This window comes from Dendropsophus ebraccatus, chromosome 10 (genome assembly GCF_027789765.1).
Source record: "Dendropsophus ebraccatus isolate aDenEbr1 chromosome 10, aDenEbr1.pat, whole genome shotgun sequence".
Lineage (NCBI taxonomy): Eukaryota > Metazoa > Chordata > Amphibia > Anura > Hylidae > Dendropsophus > Dendropsophus ebraccatus.
Window position 1 is genome coordinate 106,290,109 of NC_091463.1, and position 23,544 is coordinate 106,313,652.

General features: G+C 48.2%; 1 protein-coding gene and 2 non-coding genes across 7 annotated transcripts in view; 1 reads left to right on the plus strand and 2 right to left on the minus strand.

Annotated features, from left to right (window-relative positions):
* Positions 1-5,838: 5,838 nt before the first annotated feature.
* On the plus strand, positions 5,839-5,910 carry TRNAE-CUC (transfer RNA glutamic acid (anticodon CUC)). The gene has a single exon. It is a non-coding gene; the product is annotated as a tRNA-Glu (tRNA).
* A 283-nt stretch (positions 5,911-6,193) lies between these two features.
* Positions 6,194-6,265, minus strand: TRNAG-UCC (transfer RNA glycine (anticodon UCC)). Its single transcript has one exon. It is a non-coding gene; the product is annotated as a tRNA-Gly (tRNA).
* A 2,418-nt stretch (positions 6,266-8,683) lies between these two features.
* LOC138765916 (uncharacterized) overlaps positions 8,684-23,544 on the minus strand; it is a 45,092-nt gene continuing 30,231 nt past the window's right edge. For 3 of the 5 annotated variants that reach the window (XM_069943065.1, XM_069943064.1, XM_069943063.1), the window contains exons 6-9: positions 20,254-21,222; positions 18,498-18,566; positions 18,323-18,382; positions 8,684-10,340 (exon numbers count right to left, since the gene is read on the minus strand). In XM_069943065.1, the coding sequence (XP_069799166.1) occupies positions 9,505-10,340; positions 18,323-18,382; positions 18,498-18,566; positions 20,254-21,222 (1,934 nt within the window). In that variant the 3' untranslated portion in view covers positions 8,684-9,504. The remainder of the gene's footprint in view (positions 10,341-18,322; positions 18,383-18,497; positions 18,567-20,253; positions 21,223-23,544) is intronic. The other 2 variants (XM_069943067.1, XM_069943068.1) reach the window with 2 other exon arrangements.

Here is a 23,544-nt window from a genome sequence, read left to right on the forward strand (position 1 = left end):
GTCACACAGGGTACAACCACTCTACACAACCAGGGTGTATATACACAATGACAGTCACACAGGGTAGAACCACTCTACATATAACCAGGGTGTATATACACAATGACAGTCACACAGGGTACAACCACTCTACATAACCAGGGTGTATATACACAATGATAGTCACACAGGGTACAACCACTCCATATAACCAGGGTATATACACAATGACAGCCACACAGGGTACAACCACTCCATATAACCAGGGTATATACACAATGACAGTCACACAGGGTACAACCACTCCATATAACCAGGGTGTATATACACAATGACAGCCACACAGGGTACAACCACTACATATAACCAGGGTGTATATACACAATGACAGTCAGACAGGGTACAACCACTCTACATAACCAGGTTATATACACAATGACAGCCACACAGGGTACAACCACTCCATATAACCAGGGTGTATATACACAATGACAGTCACACAGGGTACAACCACTCTACACAACCAGGGTGTATATACACAATGATAGTCACACAGGGTACAACCACTCCATATAACCAGGGTGTATATACACAATGATAGTCACACAGGGTACAACCACTCTACATAACCAGGGTATATACACAATGATAGTCACACAGGGTACAACCACTCTACACAACCAGGGTGTATATACACAATGACAGTCACACAGGGTACAACCACTCCATATAACCAGGGTGTATATACACAATGACAGTCACACAGGGTACAACCACTCCATATAACCAGGGTGTATATACACAATGATAGTCACACAGGGTACAACCACTCTACATAACCAGGGTGTATATACACAATGACAGTCACACAGGGTACAGCCACTCTACGTAACCAGGGTATATACACAATGACAGTCACACAGGGTACAACCACTCTACACAACCAGGGTGTATATACACAATGACAGTCACACAGGGTAGAACCACTCTACATATAACCAGGGTGTATATACACAATGACAGTCACACAGGGTACAACCACTCTACATAACCAGGGTGTATATACACAATGATAGTCACACAGGGTACAACCACTCCATATAACCAGGGTATATACACAATGACAGCCACACAGGGTACAACCACTCCATATAACCAGGGTATATACACAATGACAGTCACACAGGGTACAACCACTCCATATAACCAGGGTGTATATACACAATGACAGCCACACAGGGTACAACCACTACATATAACCAGGGTGTATATACACAATGACAGTCACACAGGGTACAACCACTCCATATAACCAGGGTGTATATACACAATGATAGTCACACAGGGTACATCCACTCTACATAACCAGGGTATATACACAATGATAGTCACACAGGGTAGAACCACTCTACACAACCAGGGTATATATACACAATGACAGTCACACAGGGTACAACCACTCTACACAACCAGGGTATATATACACAATGATAGTCACACAGGGTAGAACCACTCTACACAACCAGGGTATATATACACAATGACAGTCACACAGGGTACAACCACTCCATATAACCAGGGTGTATATACACAATGACAGTCACACAGGGTACAACCACTCCATATAACCAGGGTATATACACAATGACAGTCACACAGGGTACAACCACTCCATATAACCAGGGTGTATATACACAATGACAGTCACACAGGGTACAACCACTACATATAACCAGGGTGTATATACACAATGACAGTCACACAGGGTACAACCACTACATATAACCAGGGTGTATATACACAATGATAGTCACACAGGGTACAACCACTCTACATAACCAGGGTGCATATACACAATGATAGTCACACAGGGTACAACCACTCTACATAACCAGGGTATATATACACAATGATAGTCACACAGGGTACAACCACTCTACATAACCAGGGTATATACACAATGATAGTCACACAGGGTACAACCACTCTACACAACCAGGGTATATATACACAATGACAGTCACACAGGGTACAACCACTCTACATAACCAGGGTGTATATACACAATGACAGTCACACAGGGTACAACCACTCCATATAACCAGGGTGTATATACACAATGATAGTCACACAGGGTACAACCACTCTACATAACCAGGGTATATATACACAATGATAGTCACACAGGGTACAACCACTCTACATAACCAGGGTGTATATACACAATGACAGTCACACAGGGTAGAACCACTCTACATAACCAGGGTGTATATACACAATGACAGTCACACAGGGTAGAACCACTCTACACAACCAGGGTATATATACACAATGATAGTCACACAGGGTAGAACCACTCTACACAACCAGGGTATATACACAATGACAGTCACACAGGGTACAACCACTCCATATAACCAGGGTGTATATACACAATGACAGTCACACAGGGTAGAACCACTCTACATATAACCAGGGTGTATATACACAATGACAGTCACACAGGGTACAACCACTCCATATAACCAGGGTGTATATACACAATGACAGTCACACAGGGTACAACCACTCTACACAACCAGGGTATATATACACAATGATAGTCACACAGGGTACAACCACTCCATATAACCAGGGTGTATATACACAATGACAGCCACACAGGGTAGAACCACTCTACATAACCAGGGTGTATATACACAATGACAGTCACACAGGGTAGAACCACTCTACACAACCAGGGTATATATACACAATGATAGTCACACAGGGTACAACCACTCTACACAACCAGGGTATATACACAATGACAGTCACACAGGGTACAACCACTACATATAACCAGGGTGTATATACACAATGACAGTCACACAGGGTAGAACCACTCTACATATAACCAGGGTGTATATACACAATGACAGTCACACAGGGTACAACCACTCCATATAACCAGGGTGTATATACACAATGATAGTCACACAGGGTACAACCACTCCATATAACCAGGGTGTATATACACAATGATAGTCACACAGGGTACAACCACTCCATATAACCAGGGTATATACACAATGACAGCCACACAGGGTACAACCACTCCATATAACCAGGGTATATACACAATGACAGTCAGACAGGATACAACCACTCCATATAACCAGGGTGTATATACACAATGATAGTCACACAGGGTACAACCACTCCATATAACCAGGGTGTATATACACAATGACAGTCACACAGGGTACAACCACTACATATAACCAGGGTATATACACAATGACAGTCACACAGGGTACAACCACTCCATATAACCAGGGTGTATATACACAATGACAGTCACACAGGGTACAACCACTACATATAACCAGGGTGTATATACACAATGACAGTCACACAGGGTACAACCACTACATATAACCAGGGTATGTACACAATGACAGTCACACAGGGTACAACCACTCCATATAACCAGGGTGTATATACACAATGACAGTCACACAGGGTACAACCACTACATATAACCAGGGTATATATACACAATGATAGTCACACAGGGTACAACCACTCTACATAACCAGGGTATATATACACAATGATAGTCACACAGGGTACAACCACTCTACATAACCAGGGTGTATATACACAATGACAGTCACACAGGGTAGAACCACTCTACACAACCAGGGTATATACACAATGACAGTCACACAGGGTACAACCACTCCATATAACCAGGGTGTATATACGCAATGACAGTCACACAGGGTACAACCACTACATATAACCAGGGTGTATATACACAATGATAGTCACACAGGGTACAACCACTCTACATAACCAGGGTGTATATACACAATGATAGTCACACAGGGTACAACCACTCTACATAACCAGGGTATATATACACAATGACAGTCACACAGGGTACAACCACTCTACATAACCAGGGTATATATACACAATGATAGTCACACAGGGTACAACCACTCTACACAACCAGGGTGTATATACACAATGACAGTCACACAGGGTACAACCACTCTACACAACCAGGGTGTATATACACAATGACAGTCACACAGGGTACAACCACTCCATATAACCAGGGTGTATATACACAATGACAGTCACACAGGGTAGAACCACTCTACACAACCAGGGTATATACACAATGACAGTCACACAGGGTACAACCACTACATATAACCAGGGTGTATATACACAATGACAGTCACACAGGGTAGAACCACTCTACACAACCAGGGTATATATACACAATGATAGTCACACAGGGTAGAACCACTCTACATATAACCAGGGTATATACACAATGACAGTCACACAGGGTACAACCACTCCATATAACCAGGGTATATACACAATGATAGTCACACAGGGTACAACCACTCCATATAACCAGGGTGTATATACACAATGACAGCCACACAGGGTACAACCACTACATATAACCAGGGTGTATATACACAATGACAGTCACACAGGGTAGAACCACTCTACATAACCAGGGTGTATATACACAATGATAGTCACACAGGGTACAACCACTCCATATAACCAGGGTGTATATACACAATGACAGTCACACAGGGTAGAACCACTCTACATATAACCAGGGTGTATATACACAATGACAGTCACACAGGGTAGAACCACTCTACACAACCAGGGTGTATATACACAATGACAGTCACACAGGGTACAACCACTCTACATAACCAGGGTGTATATACACAATGACAGTCACACAGGGTACAACCACTCCATATAACCAGGGTGTATATACACAATGACAGTCACACAGGGTACAACCACTCCATATAACCAGGGTGTATATACACAATGATAGTCACACAGGGTACAACCACTCCATATAACCAGGGTGTATATACACAATGATAGTCACACAGGGTACAACCACTCTACATAACCAGGGTGTATATACACAATGACAGTCACACAGGGTACAACCACTCTACATAACCAGGGTGTATATACACAATTACAGTCAGACAGGGTACAACCACTCTATATAACCAGGGTGTATATACACAATGATAGTCACACAGGGTACAACCACTCCATATAACCAGGGTGTATATACACAATGACAGTCACACAGGGTACAACCACTCTACACAACCAGGGTATATACACAATGACAGTCACACAGGGTACAACCACTCCATATAACCAGGGTATATACACAATGACAGTCACACAGGGTACAACCACTCCATATAACCAGGGTGTATATACACAATGACAGTCACACAGGGTAGAACCACTACATATAACCAGGGTGTATATACACAATGACAGTCACACAGGGTACAACCACTACATATAACCAGGGTGTATATACACAATGACAGTCACACAGGGTAGAACCACTCCATATAACCAGGGTGTATATACACAATGACAGTCAGACAGGGTACAACCACTCCATATAACCAGGGTATATACACAATGACAGTCACACAGGGTACAACCACTCCATATAACCAGGGTATATACACAATGACAGTCACACAGGGTACAACCACTCCATATAACCAGGGTGTATATACACAATGATAGTCACACAGGGTACAACCACTCCATATAACCAGGGTGTATATACACAATGACAGTCACACAGGGTAGAACCACTCTACACAACCAGGGTGTATATACACAATGACAGTCAGACAGGGTATATACACAATGACACAGGGGACAACCACTCTACACAACCAGGGTATATACACAATGACACAGGGGACAGCCGTCCAGAATATAGTCACATGCAGCTTCTCCACTGTTTAGCTTTCATACAAGGAAATAATACTACACTCCCTGGTGGTCTAGTGGTTAGGATTCGGCGCTCTCACCGCCGCGGCCCGGGTTCGATTCCCGGTCAGGGAATGACTTTTTTTTTGTTTTTGTTTTTAAGATTTTTTTATTGTAATACTTTCCATTGTTACTGTTTTTTGCTTTTTTTTACAATTGAACTTTTTTTTTTTAAAAGATAATAAATTTTAATACTCTGAACAACTGAATACAGCTCACCAAAACTCACGATGCAGGCACGTTGCTGTGGATATCACTCATGGCACAGACTATACACATCATTTACTTTTAGGGTTAAACAAAACGTAAAAAAAAAAAAATATATATATATATAATAAAACAAAATGAAAACACAAGCTGCGTTGGCCGGGAATCGAACCCGGGTCAACTGCTTGGAAGGCAGCTATGCTCACCACTATACCACCAACGCCTGCCGCAGCTTGTAGCCTGTCACTGCTGCTCTAACTTACCTCAGCACTCTACAGCTGCCAGATGACACGTGCCTGTGCTGATCTGCAGCTTCACCACTCGGGGTGCCAGAGAGCACGACGACGGGATCTGTAGTTCCAGAAAGCTTTCATCCTTATAGATTGGCTTAGTATCACAGGAGAAAGATCTGTCAGATAAATCTGTCTGTGTAAACGCACCATTAGTATCACAGGAGACCGCTAACAGCTCCATATAATTCCCGGATGGCTGACAGCTACAATGGTATATGACAGGAATCATATCTGAGGCTTGGTTCACACACTGCTGCTTTATTGTTTTTACAGATGAAAAACTATTCCAATTTTTATTGTGTAGAAAACATTTGTCCATTTAGATCTAAATTAGTTTTTCCTGTCATTTACAAGATGACAAAAACTGCAGCATGTGAATTGGGCCTCAGTCCTTAGCACATGGAGCAAGGTGAAGCCGGGTGGGTACGGCGTGTAAAGCCAATGCGGTTAACGTTGCGGCATCGATATGACAAGCTGGTTACTTGTATGGAGGCTGTGGGTCCTGGCGTCTCTGAGGATCTCTGTCCAGCCGCGGCTTGGACGGCCAGGACGTTGGAATGGGCAGTGGGAAGCCTCAGGCTGCCTTCACACTGGGCCTTTTTGTTGTGTTCCCCAATAAAAACCATCACTGTCCAATGTCAGCATTGTCTATCGGTGGAGATACAGTCCACACTCCCTGCTGATCAGCCACAAAACTGGAAGCCTTGTACCAAAGACTACAAAGCGGGAACTGGAAACATGCCAATATAGCCTAAAACAACGGCCAGAAATGTGGATCATCCACAGCCGACTACATGAATGGCTGCCACAATTAACCTCTCATCTGCCCATCGCTTTGCTTAACGTTCTGCCTAACCCATAGACTGACAGTGATATTCTGAAGCTAAATCCGCTGAGTCTATGAGACAGCCAGAACTTCAAGTGGAGTCCGCTGCCCAGCCGCCACTGGAAATGATGTCATGTGGTGGGAACATATCCTTATGGTTGGGCTACTGCTCTATGGCGGTCCCCTGTAAGGTCAGGAGCCTCTCATAGAAGGGAGGGCAATATATGGCTCTCACAACTATTTCCATCAGTCCTATGAGTTTTATAAACCTTTTTAAGCCATTGAATGTTGAGTCTTGGCGGCACCGCTCTAAAAGGGCTGACGATGCTTCCCACAGATCTCACCAAAATCCTGACACTACCGTGTGTGGCCTCACCCCAGACTGTAATAATCTTCTCTCCCATTATGCTCGTGTGGGTCTTTGGTATACGCAGTCACCTGGGATGGATCCATTGCATGGTGGCACCTGACAGACCCCGAGAACTATGATGGGGGTCCAATGTGGCATCTCTCAGGTGTGAACATAGGTTCATAGACACGCAGAGGACAGCAGGGAACTTGCAGCTCTGCTTTCCCCGATGCCATAAAGCGCCTCAGAAAAGGGTTTAAAGGTCAGTAGAAAACGCAGCAAGTGCAGACAAAAAAACTAACTATACAATGAGACAGATTTAGTAGAACCTAAGACAGCGCCAGACTTACCACAGGGGCGCCAGCTGTTTGGTTAAAGGGACAGTGTCACCAGAAAATGACTTATTGTTTAATGTTTTTATGTTACACATTTTAAAGAATTTTTGGTGACATTTTCCATTTTTTCTATTTATATTATACAATAATCTTGAGATTCTGCAGTTCTCATTCTCACCATTGGGGCTAAAACTAAGCTGAGACTTCCTGTTGTGTCTGTGGTGATAAGAGGAGGCTGCAGTAAAGTGATCTGTACAGCATTGCAGCATCATGTGACACCAGTAGATAGAGGAGACAATAGCAGCTCCCTGTGGAATGACCTCTTCACAGGTCACAGAGCGCGCTCAGTATTGTCTCACATTCATCTCAAGGGGACAGATACTGTCTATTGTTGTCTATGTCCATGAGGCTTACTGTAAAGCATGTCACCAAACACTGTTAAGACAATAAGGCAATATGGCCGCCCCCCTACACAATGTAAAAAAGTGAAATTAAAAAAATTAGTTAGCAAATAAAAACAGATTAGAATAAAAGAAAGAAGTTTTAGTATCTGACTCCAATCAGTAAGAGAAAATCTCGGTGACGCCAACACTTTCATCTGACCCCATCGGATGGCTTCATTTGCTCCATCTTTGTTGGATGACGATAAAACATGTTTGTAATGTGGGGCACAGCGGATGGATACGAATCCTGCCATGAATACACCAGTAACTCGGCCTCATTCTGTAGGGTTTCCATGTTTTCACAGAACAAAAAGCTGACATCCAAACCCCCCAATAAAGCAGAGCGCAGACCCCGAGCGAGCCGCCCCCCCCCCCCCCCCCCCACACACACTAAAATCCTACCCCCAGAGACCAAACCCTTCAGGAAGACATGGCAGCATTTACCTTCAGGTCTGGGCTCAATGGCAAATCCCCCAATGGCAGCATTCCTCTTGGCACCGGATCGAGACGCTTCTACAAAAACAGCAGCTGCTTCTGTGGTTGACGGCTCAAAATCCAAGAGAAAACCTGCTCAGAAAGGGGGCGCCTGCACTGTCATTCTAGAAACTTCATTCTCTTTAATGTGAAAGTGTTTCACTGCACAGACCCCCCTGCCCTTGTCAACGCCCCCCAAACACTTCACATACTTTTTTACACTAAAAATGTGAGAGGATCCCGTACCAAAGTTATGGCCATGTAAATGCAACTGCTCTCAAGCTTCCTATAGCAGAATAATAGTGTAATGAACAGAGCAGAACGGATCCATCATCTCCAGGCCTTCAGGCCCAGGATCTGTCAGTCACTAGGACTTGCGTCTGTATGAGGCCGAGCAGTGGGACACAGAGACTGAATAGGATGAGGAGTCTCCTGGGAATGGAGCTTCAATGTTTAGGGCTTTCAGGGTAAGCTCCAGTTACACTCCATAGTTGTGGCCCATAGATGCTCATTGGCATGGAAGTTGCCGTCAGTCCCGGACTGCTGTGGAGTCCACGTCATTACACAGAAAAGCTATATGTTCCTATTGTTTTTGCACCTAAAAACATATATAGAATGAGACTTGGTCAGTGCCATGTCCTACAATGTGTCTCAGTTTTAGTATTTGAATGGGTTTTTCAGAGCACTACGGTTACTGACCCTAGAGGGTTACAGGATTCCTGACCGAAGACCGGCAGCACCATCACGTCCCGTCCTTCCCCTTTCCACCTCTTGTTCTGACCACTTTGTGTGTTGGGGGTCGGTGAGAACTCTGTGGGGGAGGGGATGGGTGGTTGTAGGTGGGGGGCACTATCATATGTGACTGCTCCCCTTTCAGAATAGTCCCTGCAGGGTGGGACAAGTGCTGTAAAATCCCCTTGAGTAAGCTGTTGTTCTCCTGCAGGAGCTTCTCCTTCTTGTCGTAGTGTTCCTGCCGGATTCTCAGCTTGGCCTCATGATGCTGTCTCAGCAGACACAGCTTTTCCATTCTGTATTGTCTCTGATCTTCAATGTCTTTTTGCTTTAATCTGAGCTCTCGGACCCTTTCAGTTGAGCGGATGTGGTTGCTGACTTTTACATTTCTGGTCAGCTGCTGAACGCCTAGCCCTAAATGTAACAGGTCCATGTGCACAACATGCATCTGATGTCTCTGGGACTTGTGATAATGGCGCTGGGCTGTATGAAGAGAGCCAACAACTTTATTAATGGTTCCCGCACTGGCCATGTTTGGGGGGTTGCTTGGAGCGCTCAGTGAAGAATAGGAGGGGGTAGTAATCGGATGGGGTTTGGAGGTCCCTGGAGGTTTAGTAGGAAGAGTAGCAGGTTTGGTTACACCAGTAGGAGGCTTGGCACAGGCTGGCAGAGGTTTGGCAGGGATGGCAGGAACATGGTGCTGGGAAGCCATGCAAGGCTGGGAGATGGCAGCAGCAGGCCGGAAGGATTGCGGACAAGGTGAGGGGGCATCCTTGCTGTAGTTGATGGGTTCTATCTTTATCACCATCTCCTTATCATCATCTTCCTCTTCTTCTGCCATGTCGACTAAAGGTAATAAATAAAACGGTTATATAACAATTCAGGTTTTGTGCAGAAACAATAATATAAATGGCCAGAACATTCCATACAACTCTGTTCACTATACAGAGGCACGCTGCCAGGGCTGAAATACAGACAAGGTAAGGTGCCCCACCATGCTGCCAATGCCGAGACATGAAGGAAAGCGGCACAATAGTGTGTGGGCAGGGCCCCTGGGGGATGGGACACACTATCTCATGCCAAGATTCTCTTTTGTTTTACTATTGTCCCTATAGCGGTCCCTATTCTTTATTTCTATAATAACCAGGTCTCCGCATATGCAGCATGGTGCTGTAGTGTACAGACAGCCTAGTGTTTAAGGTACAGTGTACAGACAGCCTAGTGTGTAAGGTACAGTGTACAGACAGCCTAGTGTGTATAGTAGTGTACAGACAGCCTAGTGTGTAAGGTACAGTGTACAGACAGCCTAGTGTGTAAGGTACAGTGTACAGACAGCCTAGTGTGTAAGGTACAGTGTACAGACAGCCTAGTGTGTAAGGTATAGTGCACAGACAGCCTAGTGTGTAAGGTATAGTGTACAGACAGCCTAGTGTGTAAGGTACAGTGTACAGACAGCCTAGTGTGTAAGGTACAGTGTACAGACAGCCTAGTGTGTAAGGTATAGTGCACAGACAGCCTAGTGTGTAAGGTACAGTGTACAGACAGTCTAGTGTGTATGGTATAGTGTACAGACAGCCTAGTGTGTAAGGTACAGTGTACAGACAGCCTAGTGTGTAAGGTATAGTGCACAGACAGCCTAGTGTGTAAGGTACAGTGTACAGACAGTCTAGTGTGTATAGTAGTGTGCAAAGACAGCCTAGTGTGTATGGTATAGTGTACAGACAGCCTAGTGTGTAAGGTATAGTGTACAGACAGCCTAGTGTGTAAGGTACAGTGCACAGACAGTCTAGTGTGTATAGTAGTGTGCACAGACAGTCTAGTGTGTAAGGTATAGTGCACAGACAGCCTAGTGTGTAAGGTATAGTGCACAGACAGCCTCGTGTGTATGGTATAGTGTACAGACAGCCTAGTGTGTATAGTAGTGTGCACAGACAGCCTAGTGTGTATAGTAGTGTACAGACAGCCTAGTGTGTATAGTAGTGTGCACAGACAGTCTAGTGTGTAAGGTATAGTGCACAGACAGCCTAGTGTGTAAGGTATAGTGCACAGACAGTCTAGTGTGTAAGGTAGAGTGTACAGACAGTCTAGTGTGTAAGGTATAGTGTACAGACAGCCTAGTGTGTATAGTAGAGTGCACAGACAGCCTAGTGTGTAAGGTATAGTGTACAGACAGCCTAGTGTGTATAGTAGTGTGCAAAGACAGCCTAGTGTGTATGGTATAGTGTACAGACAGCCTAGTGTGTATAGTAGTGTGCACAGACAGCCTAGTGTGTATGGTATAGTGCACAGACAGCCTAGTGTGTATAGTAGTGTGCAAAGACAGCCTAGTGTGTATGGTATAGTGTACAGACAGCCTAGTGTGTATAGTAGTGTGCACAGACAGCCTAGTGTGTATAGTAGAGTGTACAGACAGCCTAGTGTGTAAGGTATAGTGTATAGACAGCCTAGTGTGTATAGTAGTGTGCACAGACAGCCTACTGTGTATAGTAGAGTGCACAGACAGCCTACTGTGTAAGGTATAGTGCACAGACAGCCTAGTGTGTATAGTAGTGTGCACAGACAGTCTAGTGTGTATAGTAGTGTGCACAGACAGCCTAGTGTGTAAGGTATAGTGCACAGACAGTCTAGTGTGTAAGGTATAGTGCACAGACAGCCTAGTGTGTAAGGTATAGTGCACAGACAGCCTAGTGTGTAAGGTATAGTGTACAGACAGCCTAGTGTGTAAGGTATAGTGCACAGACAGCCTAGTGTGTAAGGTATAGTGCACAGACAGCCTAGTGTGTATAGTGGTGTGCACAAACAGCTTAGTGTGTATGGTAGAGTGCACAGACAGCCTAGTGTGTATAGTGGTGTGCACAGACAGCCTAGTGTGCAAGGTATAGTGCACAGACAGCCTAGTGTGTATAGTAGTGTGCACAGACAGCCTAGTGTGTAAGGTATAGTGCACAGACAGCCTAGTGTGTATGGTATAGTGCACAAACAGCCTAGTGTGTAAGGTATAGTGTACAGACAGCCTAGTGTGTAAGGTATAGTGCACAGACAGCCTAGTGTGTATAGTAGTGTGCACAGACAGCCTAGTGTGTAAGGTATAGTGTACAGACAGTCTAGTGTGTATGGTAGTGTGCATAGACAGCCTAGTGTGTAAGGTATAGTGCACAGACAGCCTAGTGTGTAAGGTATAGTGCACAGACAGCCTAGTGTGTATAGTAGTGTGCACAGACAGCCTAGTGTGTAAGGTATAGTGTACAGACAGTCTAGTGTGTATAGTAGTGTGCACAGCCTAGTGTGTAAGGTATAGTGTACAGACAGTCTAGTGTGTATAGTAGTGTGTACAGACAGCCTAGTGTGTATGGTAGAGTGCACAGACAGTCTAGTGTGTAAGGTATAGTGCACAGACAGTCTAGTGTGTATAGTAGTGTGCACAGACTAGTGTGTATAGTAGTGTGCACAGACTAGTGTGTAAGGTATAGTGTACAGACAGCCTAGTGTGTATAGTAGTGTGCACAGACAGTCTAGTGTGTATGGTATAGTGTACAGACAGCCTAGTGTGTATAGTAGTGTGCACAGACAGTCTAGTGTGTAAGGTATAGTGCACAGACAGCCTAGTGTGTATAGTATAGTGCACAGACAGCCTAGTGTGTATGGTAGAGTGCACAGCCAGTCTAGTGTGTATAGTAGAGTGCACAGACAGTCTAGTGTGTAAGGTATAGTGCACAGACAGCCTAGTGTGAAAGGTATAGTGCACAGACAGCCTAGTATGTATAGTAGTGTGCACAGACAGTCTAGTGTGTATAGTAGTGTGCACAGACAGCCTAGTGTGTATAGTAGTGCGAACAGACAGCCTAGTGTGTATAGTAGTGTGCACAGACAGCCTAGTGTGTATAGTAGTGTGCACAGACAGTCTAGTGTGTATAGTAGTGCGAACAGACAGCCTAGTGTGTATAGTAGTGTGCACAGACAGCCTAGTGTGTAAGGTATAGTGTACAGACAGCCTAGTGTGTATAGTAGTGTGCACAGACAGCCTAGTGTGTATAGTAGTGTGCACAGACAGCCTAGTGTGTATAGTAATGTGCACAGACAGCCTAGTGTGTATAGTAGTGTGCACAGACAGCCTAGTGTGTAAGGTATAGTGTACAGATAGCCTAGTGTGTATAGTAGTGTGCACAGACAGCCTAGTGTGTATAGTAGTGTGCACAGACAGCCTAGTGTGTATAGTAGTGTGCACAGACAGCCTAGTGTGTATAGTAGAGTGCACAGACAGCCTAGTGTGTATAGTAATGTGCACAGACAGCCTAGTGTGTAAGGTATAGTGTACAGACAGCCTAGTGTGTATAGTAGAGTGCACAGACATTCCAGTGTGTATAGTAGTGTGCACAGACAGCCTAGTGTGTATAGTAGTGTGCACAGACATTCCAGTGTGTATAGTAGTGTGCACAGACAGCCTAGTGTGTAAGGTATAGTGTACAGACAGCCTAGTGTGTATAGTAGTGTGCACAGACAGCCTAGTGTGTATAGTAGTGTGCACAGACAGCCTAGTGTGTATAGTAGTGTGCACAGACAGCCTAGTGTGTAAGGTATAGTGCACAGACAGCCTAGTGTGTATAGTAGTGTGCACAGACAGCCTAGTGTGTAAGGTATAGTGCACAGACAGCCTAGTGTGTAAGCTATAGTGCACAGACAGCCTAGTGTGTATAGTAGAGTGCACAGACAGCCTAGTGTGTAAGGTATAGTGCACAGACAGCCTAATGTGTAAGGTATAGTGCACAGACAGCCTAGTGTGTATAGTAGTGTGCACAGACAGCCAAGTGTGTATAGTAGTGTGCACAGACAGCCTAGTGTGTATAGTAGTGTGCACAGACAGCCTAGTGTGTAAGCTATAGTGCACAGACAGCCTAGTGTGTAAGGTATAGTGCACAGACAGCCTAGTGTGTATAGTAGTGTGCACAGACAGCCTAGTGTGTATAGTAGTGTGCACAGACAGCCTAGTGTGTAAGGTATAGTGCACAGACAGCCTAGTGTGTATAGTAGTGTGCACAGACAGCCTAGTGTGTATAGTAGTGTGCACAGACAGCCTAGTGTGTAAGGTATAGTGTACAGACAGCCTAGTGTGTATAGTAGAGTGCACAGACAGCCTAGTGTGTATAGTAGTGTGCACAGACAGCCTAGTATGTAAGGTATAGTGCACAGACAGCCTAGTGTGTATAGTAGTGTGCACAGACAGCCTAGTATGTAAGGTATAGTGCACAGACAGCCTAGTGTGTATAGTAGTGTGCACAGACAGCCTAGTGTGTATAGTAGTGTGCACAGACAGCCTAGTGTGTATAGTAGTGTGCACAGACAGCCTAGTGTGTAAGGTATAGTGCACAGACAGCCTAGTGTGTATAGTAGTGTGCACAGACAGCCTAGTGTGTATAGTAGTGTGCACAGACAGCCTAGTGTGTAAGGTATAGTGCACAGACAGCCTAGTGTGTAAGGTATAGTGCACAGACAGCCTAGTGTGTAAGGTATAGTGTACAGACAGCCTAGTGTGTAAGGTATAGTGCACAGACAGCCTAGTATGTAAGGTATAGTGCACAGACAGCCTAGTGTGTATAGTAGTGTGCACAGACAGCCTAGTGTGTAAGGTATAGTGCACAGACAGCCTAGTGTGTATAGTAGTGTGCACAGACAGCCTAGTGTGTATAGTAGTGTGCACAGACAGCCTAGTGTGTAAGGTATAGTGCACAGACAGCCTAGTATGTAAGGTATAGTGCACAGACAGCCTAGTATGTAAGGTATAGTGCACAGACAGCCTAGTGTGTATAGTAGTGTGCACAGACAGCCTAGTGTGTATAGTAGTGTGCACAGACAGCCTAGTGTGTATAGTAGTGTGCACAGACAGCCTAGTGTGTAAGGTATAGTGTACAGACAGCCTAGTGTGTAAGGTATAGTGCACAGACAGCCTAGTGTGTATAGTAGTGTGCAGACAGCCTAGTGTGTATAGTAGAGTGCACAGACAGCCTAGTGTGTATAGTAGAGTGCACAGACAGCCTAGTGTGTAAGGTACAGTGTAGCAGACAGTCTAGTGTGTAAGGTATAGTGTACAGACAGCCTAGTGTGTATGGTATAGTGCACAGACAGCCTAGTGTGTAAGGTATAGTGCACAGACAGCCTAGTGTGTATAGTAGTGTGCACAGACAGCCTAGTGTGTATAGTAGTGTGCACAGACAGCCTAGTGTGTATAGTAGTGTGCACAGACAGCCTAGTGTGTATAGTAGTGTGCACAGACAGCCTAGTGTGTATAGTATTGTGCACAGACAGCCTAGTGTGTAAGGTATAGTGCACAGACAGCCTAGTGTGTATAGTAGTGTGCACAGACAGCCTAGTGTGTAAGGTATAGTGTGCACAGAACAGCCTAGTGTGTAAGTATAGTGCACAGACAGCCTAGTGTGTATAGTAGTGTGCACAGACAGCCTAGTGTGTAAGGTATAGTGCACAGACAGCCTAGTGTGTATAGTAGTGTGCACAGACATCCTAGTGTGTAAGGTATAGTGCACAGACAGCCTAGTGTGTAAGGTATAGTGCACAGACAGCCTAGTGTGTATAGTAGTGTGCACAGACAGCCTAGTGTGTATAGTAGTGTGCACAGACAGCCTAGTGTGTAAGGTATAGTGCACAGACAGCCTAGTGTGTATAGTAGTGTGCACAGACAGCCTAGTGTGTATAGTAGTGTGCACAGACAGCCTAGTGTGTATAGTAGTGTGCACAGACAGCCTAGTGTGTAAGGTATAGTGTACAGACAGCCTAGTGTGTATAGTAGAGTGCACAGACAGCCTAGTGTGTATAGTAGTGTGCACAGACAGCCTAGTATGTAAGGTATAGTGCACAGACAGCCTAGTGTGTATAGTAGTGTGCACAGACAGCCTAGTATGTAAGGTATAGTGTACAGACAGCCTAGTGTGTATAGTAGTGTGCACAGACAGCCTAGTGTGTATAGTAGTGTGCACAGACAGCCTAGTGTGTATAGTAGTGTGCACAGACAGCCTAGTGTGTAAGGTATAGTGCACAGACAGCCTAGTGTGTATAGTAGTGTGCACAGACAGCCTAGTGTGTATAGTAGTGTGCACAGACAGCCTAGTGTGTAAGGTATAGTGTACAGACAGCCTAGTATGTAAGGTATAGTGCACAGACAGCCTAGTATGTAAGGTATAGTGCACAGACAGCCTAGTGTGTATAGTAGTGTGCACAGACAGCCTAGTGTGTATAGTAGTGTGCACAGACAGCCTAGTGTGTATAGTAGTGTGCACAGACAGCCTAGTGTGTATAGTAGTGTGCACAGACAGCCTAGTGTGTAAGGTATAGTGTACAGACAGCCTAGTGTGTAAGGTATAGTGCACAGACAGCCTAGTGTGTATAGTAGTGTGCAGACAGCCTAGTGTGTATAGTAGAGTGCACAGACAGCCTAGTGTGTATAGTAGAGTGCACAGACAGCCTAGTGTGTAAGGTACAGTGTACAGACAGTCTAGTGTGTAAGGTATAGTGTACAGACAGCCTAGTGTGTATGGTATAGTGCACAGACAGCCTAGTGTGTAAGGTATAGTGCACAGACAGCCTAGTGTGTATAGTAGTGTGCACAGACAGCCTAGTGTGTATAGTAGTGTGCACAGACAGCCTAGTGTGTATAGTAGTGTGCACAGACAGCCTAGTGTGTATAGTAGTGTGCACAGACAGCCTAGTGTGTATAGTAGTGTGCACAGACAGCCTAGTGTGTAAGGTATAGTGCACAGACAGCCTAGTGTGTATAGTAGTGTGCACAGACAGCCTAGTGTGTAAGGTATAGTGCACAGACAGCCTAGTATGTAAGGTATAGTGCACAGACAGCCTAGTGTGTATAGTAGTGTGCACAGACAGCCTAGTGTGTATAGTAGTGTGCACAGACAGCCTAGTGTGTAAGGTATAGTGCACAGACAGCCTAGTGTGTATGGTATAGTGCACAGACAGCCTAGTGTGTATAGTAGTGTGCACAGACAGCCTAGTGTGTATAGTAGTGTGCACAGACAGCCTAGTGTGTATAGTAGTGTGCACAGACAGCCTAGTGTGTATAGTAGTGTGCACAGACAGCCTAGTGTGTAAGGTATAGTGCACAGACAGCCTAGTGTGTAAGGTATAGTGCACAGACAGCCTAGTGTGTATAGTAGTGTGCACAGACAGCCTAGTGTGTAAGGTATAGTGCACAGACAGCCTAGTGTGTATAGTAGTGTGCACAGACAGCCTAGTGTGTAAGGTATAGTGCACAGACAGCCTAGTGTGTATAGTAGTGTGCACAGACAGCCTAGTGTGTAAGGTATAGTGCACAGACAGCCTAGTGTGTATAGTAGAGTGCACAGACAGCCTAGTGTGTAAGGTATAGTGCACAGACAGCCTAGTGTGTAAGGTATAGTGCACAGACAGCCTAGTGTGTATAGTAGTGTGCACAGACAGCCTAGTGTGTATAGTAGTGTGCACAGACAGTCTAGTGTGTAAGGTATAGTGCACAGACAGCCTAGTGTGTATAGTAGTGTGCACAGACAGCCTAGTGTGTATAGTAGTGTGCACAGACAGCCTAGTGTGTATAGTAGTGTGCACAGACAGCCTAGTGTGTATAGTAGTGTGCACAGACAGCCTAGTGTGTAAGGTATAGTGCACAGACAGCCTAGTGTGTATAGTAGTGTGCACAGACATCCTAGTGTGTAAGGTATAGTGCACAGACAGCCTAGTGTGTATAGTAGTGTGCACAGACATCCTAGTGTGTAAGGTATAGTGCACAGGTCAGGTGGATCCTAATAGTCCGCTATGCACCTGATACGTACAAGAAGAATAGTTCCAAAACTCCTCTTCATAACTATTCTCGTCTTCATTTTCATATTTACCTGTTTAGAAAAAAAAAAGAAATAACTACAAAAATTAAGAAGCAGAGAAAACTGATAGAATCCTCTAATTCATCCACCGTAACCTTCCCAGAAGTGTGTAATAATGTGCCGCTACCTTCTGTCTTGTGGCCGCTACCGGATGATGGAGGAGAAGCCAGGAGGAGGGCAGGAGGATTCCCCAGACCTACAGGACATAGAAGAACCTCATCAGTAACATGTCTGCACCACCGCGTCCTGAGCGCAGGTACTACAAATAATAGCAAGAAGAAGAAGGCTGGAACCTGGGGGCTGGTGGTCGGGGCCCAGGAATCCCCAGATACTAGGAGAGAAGGGTGGAGTGTGCTGGAACCTGGGGGCTTGTGGTCGGGGCCCAGGAATCCCCAGATACTAGGAGAGAAGGGTGGAGTGTGCTGGAACCTGGGGGCTGGTGGTCGGTGCTGGCAATCAGGAATCCCCAGATACTAGGAGAGAAGGGTGGAGTGTGCTGGAACCTGGGAGCTGGTGGTCGGTGCCCAGGAATCCCCAGATACTAGGAGAGAAGGGTGGAGTGTGCTGGAACCTGGGGGCTGGTGGTCGGTGCTGGCAATCAGGAATCCCAAGATACTAGGAGAGAAGGGTGGAGTGTGCTGGAACCTGGGGGCTGGTGGTCGGTGCCCAGGAATAAGGAATCCCAAGATACTAGGAGAGAAGGGTGGAGTGTGCTGGAACCTGGGGGCTGGTGGTCGGGGCCCAGGAATCCCCAGATACTAGGAGAGAAGGGTGAAGTGTGCTGGAACCTGGGGGCTGGTGGTCGGTGCCCAGGAATCCCCAGATACTAGGAGAGAAGGGTGGAGTGTGCTGGAACCTGGGGGCTGGTGGTCGGGGCCCAGGAATCCCCAGATACTAGGAGAGAAGGGTGGAGTGTGCTGGAACCTGGGGGCTGGTGGTCGGGGCCCGGCAATCAGGAATCCCCAGATACTAGGAGAGAAGGGTGCAGTGTGCTGGAACCTGGGGGCTGGTGGTCGGGGCCCAGGAATCCCCAGATACTAGGAGAGAAGGGTGGAGTGTGCTGGAACCTGGGGGCTGGTGGTCGGGGCCCGGCAATCAGGAATCCCAAGATACTAGGAGAGAAGGGTGGAGTGTGCTGGAACCTGGGGGCTGGTGGTCGGGGCCCGGCAATCAGGAATCCCCAGATACTAGGAGAGAAGGGTGGAGTGTGCTGGAACCTGGGGGCTGGTGGTCGGTGCCCAGGAATCAGGAATCCCAAGATACTAGGAGAGAAGGGTGGAGTGTGCTGGAACCTGGGGGCTGGTGGTCGGGGCCCAGGAATCCCCAGATACTAGGAGAGAAGGGTGGAGTGTGCTGGAACCTGGGGGCTGGTGGTCGGTGCCCAGGAATCCCCAGATACTAGGAGAGAAGGGTGGAGTGTGCTGGAACCTGGGGGCTGGTGGTCGGTGCCCAGAAATCCCCAGATACTAGGAGAGAAGGGTGGAGTGTGCTGGAACCTGGGGGCTGGTGGTCGGGGCCCAGGAATCCCCAGATACTAGGAGAGAAGGGTGGAGTGTGCTGGAACCTGGGGGCTGGTGGTCGGTGCCGGCAATCAGGAATCCCCAGATACTAGGAGAGAAGGGTGGAGTGTGCTGGAACCTGGGGGCTGGTGGTCGGTGCCCAGGAATCCCCAGATACTAGGAGAGAAGGGTGGAGTGTGCTGGAACCTGGGGGCTGGTGGTCGGTGCCCAGGAATCCCCAGATACTAGGAGAGAAGGGTGGAGTGTGCTGGAACCTGGGGGCTGGTGGTCGGTGCCCAGGAATCCCCAGATACTAGGAGAGAAGGGTGCAGTGTGCTGGAACCTGGGTGATGACTACCTCTTTAGCTGACAGTAATGACTTACGTGGTCCTCGGTCTGTGTCCACGTGACCCTCTATAGGCCGCACGGTGTCTGGGCCCATGACATGCATCAGTTCTTCTTCATACGATAGATACTGTAGCTCCAGGCAGGGGCCGCCTCCATTGTGCTGGGAATACTTGCGCTGGTCGGCCATCTTGGCTTTCACGCGCCTCTTTATATCTCTCAGCCTCTTCTTGCAGTTTTCGGCGCTCCGGGGTTGGGTGCCGGCAGCATTTACAGCTTCTACAATCCTGGACCACAGGAAGTTCTTGCGGGCTTGGGAGGTGGTAGCGGCGTTCCTCCCAATGATGCTGTCCCAGACGCCCGCTGCTTCATGCACTAGGGCACAGTTTTCATCAAAAGAGAATTTGATGTTTCGAGGAGCTTTGGAGAGAGTGTAATCCCCAGCAAGGCTGAAGCCGCCGCCGCTCTGTTCTCCACCACCGCCGCCGCTCTGTTCTCCACCACCGCCACCGTTCTGTGCATACAGACTCTCCGTCCTGCCATCTCTGCCAATGTCCAGGCCACTCTGGCTTCCCGGGACTGGTGGCATGGCTGACGGCTGAGGAGAACTTCTCAGCACATATTCTAGTTTGAAGAGATTGGCGGCTTTGCTCTCCAGTGGGGTCAGGCGGGCGAGTAGCGAGTGCTGGGCTCCGGGGCCCGGCTTCTGCATGGCCACCAGCTTCTCCAGGAGTCTATGCCTGTAATGGTGCCAGTGCTTCTTGGCCTCCTCGATCCCTCGCTGCAGGACACCCACACAGTTCACATTCTCCAGAATCTTCTGCCAAATGGAAACTTTCTGTGCGAGGGGGGTAACTCTGGCCCTGCTCCCAAACAGCTTGTCGTAGTGTTCCAGCAATTCTGTGACCAGCACCAACTCCTCGGAGGCGGTAAACTTTTGGCGTCTCTTTAGCGGCTTGGCGGTGGCGCTCACTTCAGGGTGAAGGTGCACTGCTGTCTGGGACGGCTCTGTAGGAAAGAAGATCAAAACTAAGATGATTTATAGAGAAACTATGAGGAGCTAATATAGAGAATGAAGGTCTACGGGAATATGGCCGCCGATCTACAGAGCTTATAGGGGCTGTACGGTCACCTGCCGCCGATCTACAGAGCTTATAGGGGCTGTACGGTCACCTGCCGCCGATCTACAGAGCTTATAATGGCTGTACGGTCACCTGCCGCCGATCCCTCCATTGTCCTGTAAGTAACCATAATACCACAGGCATAAACCTCCAGCCAATGACTGGCTTATGTCTAGGGGGCGAAGACAAGGGCAGCGGGGTTCTGGGTGGGGTAGGAGGTCAAGCAGAAAGCCAGTGTGGACCGGGGGGGTTGTAAACAGAATGAAAGGGGGCAGCAGTGATCGTGGGGGCAAAAAGAAGGGCAGCGGAGATGGGGGGGCACACAGAAGGGCAGCGATGATGGGGGGCACACAGAAGGGCAGCGGGGATGGGGGGGCACACAGAAGGGCAGCGGGGATGGGGGGGCACACAGAAGGGCAGCGGGGATGGGGGGGCACACAGAAGGGCAGCGGGGATGGGGGGGCACACAGAAGGGCAGCGGTGATGGGGGGCACACAGAAGGGCAGCGGTGATGGGGGGCACACAGAAGGGCAGCGGTGATGGGGGGGCACACAGAAGGGCAGCGGGGATGGGGGGGCACACAGAAGGGCAGCGGGGATGGGGGGGGCACACAGAAGGGCAGCGGGGATGGGGGGGTCAGCACACAGAAGGGCAGCGGGGATGGGGGGGCACACAGAAGGGCAGCGGGGATGGGGGGCACACAGAAGGGCAGCGGGGATGGGGGGGTCAGCAAAAAGAAGGACAGCAGGGATCAGGGTGGGCAAACAGAACTGGTATATGCACCCCAGGAATGCCCAGTGTTGTGCGTTGGGTATGTTCCCCTCCTGGGCGAGTTCCATGCTGGTGTGGTGGGTATGTGCCCCTCCTGGGCGAGTTCCATGCTGGTGTGGTGGGTATGTGCCCCTCCTGGGCGAGTTCCATGCTGGTGTGGTGGGTATGTGCCCCTCCTGGGCGAGTTCCATGCTGGTGTGGTGGGTATGTGCCCCTCCTGGGCGAGTTCCATGCTGGTGTGGTGGGTATGTGCCCCTCCTGGGCGAGTTCCATGCTGGTGTGGTGGGTATGTGCCCCTCCTGGGCGAGTTCCATGCTGGTGTGGTGGGTATGTGCCCCTCCTGGGCGAGTTCCATGCTGGTGTGGTGGGTATGTGCCCCTCCTGGGCGAGTTCCATGCTGGTGTGGTGGGTATGTGCCCCTCCTGGGCGAGTTCCATGCTGGTGTGGTGGGTATGTGCCCCTCCTGGGCGAGTTCCATGCTGGTGTGGTGGGTATGTGCCCCTCCTGGGCGAGTTCCATGCTGGTGTGGTGGGTATGTGCCCCTCCTGGGCGAGTTCCATGCTGGTGTGGTGGGTATGTGCCCCTCCTGGGCGAGTTCCATGCTGGTGTGGTGGGTATGTGCCCCTCCTGGGCGAGTTCCATGCTGGTGTGGTGGGTATGTGCCCCTCCTGGGCGAGTTCCATGCTGGTGTGGTGGGTATGTGCCCCTCCTGGGCGAGTTCCATGCTGGTGTGGTGGGTATGTGCCCCTCCTGGGCGAGTTCCATGCTGGTGTGGTGGGTATGTGCCCCTCCTGGGCGAGTTCCATGCTGGTGTGGTGGGTATGTGCCCCTCCTGGGCGAGTTCCATGCTGGTGTGGTGGGTATGTGCCCCTCCTGGGCGAGTTCCATGCTGGTGTGGTGGGTATGTGCCCCTCCTGGGCGAGTTCCATGCTGGTGTGGTGGGTATGTGCCCCTCCTGGGTGAGTTCCATGCTGGTGTGGTGGGTATGTGCCCCTCCTGGGCGAGTTCCATGCTGGTGTGGTGGGTATGTGCCCCTCCTGGGTGAGTTCCATGCTGGTGTGGTGGGTATGTGCCCCTCCTGGGCGAGTTCCATGCTGGTGTGGTGGGTATGTGCCCCTCCTGGGCGAGTTCCATGCTGGTGTGGTGGGTATGTGCCCCTCCTGGGCGAGTTCCATGCTGGTGTGGTGGGTATGTGCCCCTCCTGGGTGAGTTCCATGCTGGTGTGGTGGGTATGTGCCCCTCCTGGGCGAGTTCCATGCTGGTGTGGTGGGTATGTGCCCCTCCTGGGTGAGTTCCATGCTGGTGTGGTGGGTATGTGCCCCTCCTGGGCGAGTTCCATGCTGGTGTGGTGGGTATGTGCCCCTCCTGGGCGAGTTCCATGCTGGTGTGGTGGGTATGCGCCCCTCCTGGGTGAGTTCCATGCTGGTGTGGTGGGTAT